This window comes from Ictalurus punctatus, chromosome 29 (assembly GCF_001660625.3).
Source record: "Ictalurus punctatus breed USDA103 chromosome 29, Coco_2.0, whole genome shotgun sequence".
Lineage (NCBI taxonomy): Eukaryota > Metazoa > Chordata > Actinopteri > Siluriformes > Ictaluridae > Ictalurus > Ictalurus punctatus.
The window spans coordinates 880,104-882,762 of NC_030444.2; the positions used below are offsets into that span (position 1 = coordinate 880,104).

Here is a 2,659-nt window from a genome sequence, read left to right on the forward strand (position 1 = left end):
TGTTTAAAACTAATATACTTTTTTAAAAAATTCATCTCTGGATTGGTGGGATCTATAGGAAGATGGATGGGGGATTGTTAGGATCTGGAGGTGGAAGTTGGATGGATGGGGGATGGGTCTGTGGGCATGTGGTTGGTGGGCTGTTGGGATCTACAGGTTGATGGATTGATGGGATCCACCACAACACTGACCAGAGAAAGCGCTTAATCAGTGGTAATACACTGTTTTAACCACTAGATGTCAGGACTGCTCAGAAAAATCACCCCAAAAGGAAACACCATGAATAACCCAGACATGTCAAACTCAGTGTTCAGATTATGTTTAATGCATTAATTGAAATAAAAACACAAAATGGTCAAAGTCATTGGGTTTGAAATGAAGGAGACATTCACTTTGAAAAACTTTCCAGTTCAAGCCATTAAGGTAAAAGCATCTTAGGGCAATACATTCAAGAGCTTTAGGAGATAGGCCGGATAGTTATTTGGATTTCTGTGCATGCGATATTATTTAGAACATGGATCAGTAGCTGGTATCGTAAAAAGGAAACAGCATTCAAGTTTATATAATTAATATTCATAGGTTTTTTTTTTTTTATATCTACCAGTTTATTTCTGAATTAATCTCAGACTATAGTGTATAATGAAATATCTTCAGTGTTGTGTGTTGGTTACATTTCAGGCATATTTAAGCTTCATCCTTTTGACTCATGAATACAATGTCTTCCTACATTTTGGAAATAAAAGTGAAATGCAAACTCCGTGGTGGAGGAGGAGAATAAGTCTATATACAAACCCTGAGGTATGTTTCCTCCTTTAAAAAAAGAATGAATCAAAATAAACAGGAAAGAAAAGTGGCAGAAAAAGGCATGTTCCTCGGTCTGGAAGTGCGTCTGTGCAACATGGGCTCTGTCCCAAATGTATGTTCTCGCTAGAACATTGGTCATTCCAGGAAACAGAGAGGTGAGGTCTTTAAAAACCGTACAAGTCACTCACAGGACAGATAAAAAGTCTATGGAGGTTCAGGGTCAAAGGTCATCTAGGCGAAACAGGGGAGCTGGGAAAGGAAGCAGAGTTTCGGGGTGAAAGGCCATTGTGCAGTTTCCACAGCAGCTCCTCGTTCTCCATTGAGAGCCTTTTGTTGGTTTTTGACTCTTTCTGAAGTGTCTGCTGGAGCATCGCCTGCTCTGTGGATAACTGCCTAAAGAGGGAGCCACAGAGAAAAATGTGAAAGTTTAGCGTTGTCTGAAACAGAAATGTCATAATATGCAGGCAGCAACTGTCCAGTAATCACATGTAAAGGAAGGGGGAGTTATATATGAGTTAGCAGATTGATAATGGATGGTTGGGTAGATGTACAGATAAATGATACATAATTTGGTGAATAGATAAGACAGATAGATGGTTAAAAGGACAGGTGATAGATGAATAGGATGGAATAAATGTCTTGATTTAAGGTAGGGGTTGGTAAGGGGATTGATGGAATAAGGGCATGGATAAATGGGGGATTGGTGGGATCTATAGGTTGATGGATGGGGGATTGGTGGGATCTATAGGTAGATTGATGGGGGATTGGTGGGATCTATAGGAGGATGGATGGGGGATTGGTGGGATCTATAGGCTGATGGATGGGGGATTGGTGGGATCTATAGGTTGATGGATGGGGGATTGGTGGGATCTATAGGTAGATGGATGGGGGATTGGTGGGATCTATAGGTTGATGTATGGGGGACTGGTGGGATCTACAGGTTGATGGATGGGGGACTGGTGGGATCTATAGGTTGATGGATGAGGGATTGGTGGTATCTATAGGTAGATGGATGGGGACTGGTGGGATCCATAGCTTGATGGATGGGGGAATGGTGGGATCTAAAGGTGGACATTGGATGGCTGGGGGATTACTAAGGTCATGGGTAGATGGATAGGGTATGGGTGGCATCAGTGGGTGAATGGATGGGTTGTGGGCGGGGTTTACAGGCTGGTAGAATGGCTACAGAATGGTACATTTGCTGGCATCTGTAGGTGGATCAATGTGGGAATGTTTGGATTCTATGGGTGGGTGAAAGAGAGATTGGCAGGAGCTATAGCTGAGGAGATTGAGAATGCCACGAAACCTTCTAATTTCTGTCAAAGTTGTGGCCACTTTGTTTAGTCAGATGTGTAAATTCATCCAATCTTTCTTTCTTCCCCCTTTATTTGCTGGACAGCCTGCAATTAGCTAAAAACCTTCTACTCAATAGCATGATACTCATCACACTGCCAGTCATTTGCTCGCATTACTGGTTAGCAATGTTAACTTCACAGATTAGCATAACACACATGTATATAACACAGCGCATGACAAAGTGTGTACCTGGACAGCTCTGCGTGTTTGTCCATGCGGGCTTTATAGTCCTCATTCTCCTGCTTAAGCTTCGTAACAAACTCCTCCAGTTTCACGTTGGTCTCGATCTATAAACAAATGAATGAGTGATATTTATGCTTTAAGAAAATGTGTGTGTGTGTGTGTGTGTGTGGGCTCACCAGCTTGTCCATCTGCATCAGTTTCTTGTCCTGCTGATGGAGTTGATTAGTTTTTATATCCAACACCACCTTCAGACTGTCTAGTTCCTGCTCCAGATACACAACCCGAGAGTCTCTCTACAGAAACAGAGAAATTAAAC

General features: G+C 42.2%; 1 protein-coding gene across 3 annotated transcripts in view; it reads right to left on the reverse strand.

Annotated features, from left to right (window-relative positions):
- Positions 1–303: 303 nt before the first annotated feature.
- Positions 304–2,659, reverse strand: part of mtus1b (microtubule associated tumor suppressor 1b) — a 26,672-nt gene continuing 24,316 nt past the window's right edge. For all 3 annotated transcript variants that reach the window (XM_053677390.1, XM_053677389.1, XM_053677391.1), the window contains 3 exons: positions 2,520–2,636; positions 2,350–2,447; positions 304–1,197 (listed from right to left, as the gene is read on the reverse strand). In XM_053677390.1, the coding sequence (XP_053533365.1) occupies positions 1,032–1,197; positions 2,350–2,447; positions 2,520–2,636 (381 nt within the window). In that variant the 3' untranslated portion in view covers positions 304–1,031. The remainder of the gene's footprint in view (positions 1,198–2,349; positions 2,448–2,519; positions 2,637–2,659) is intronic.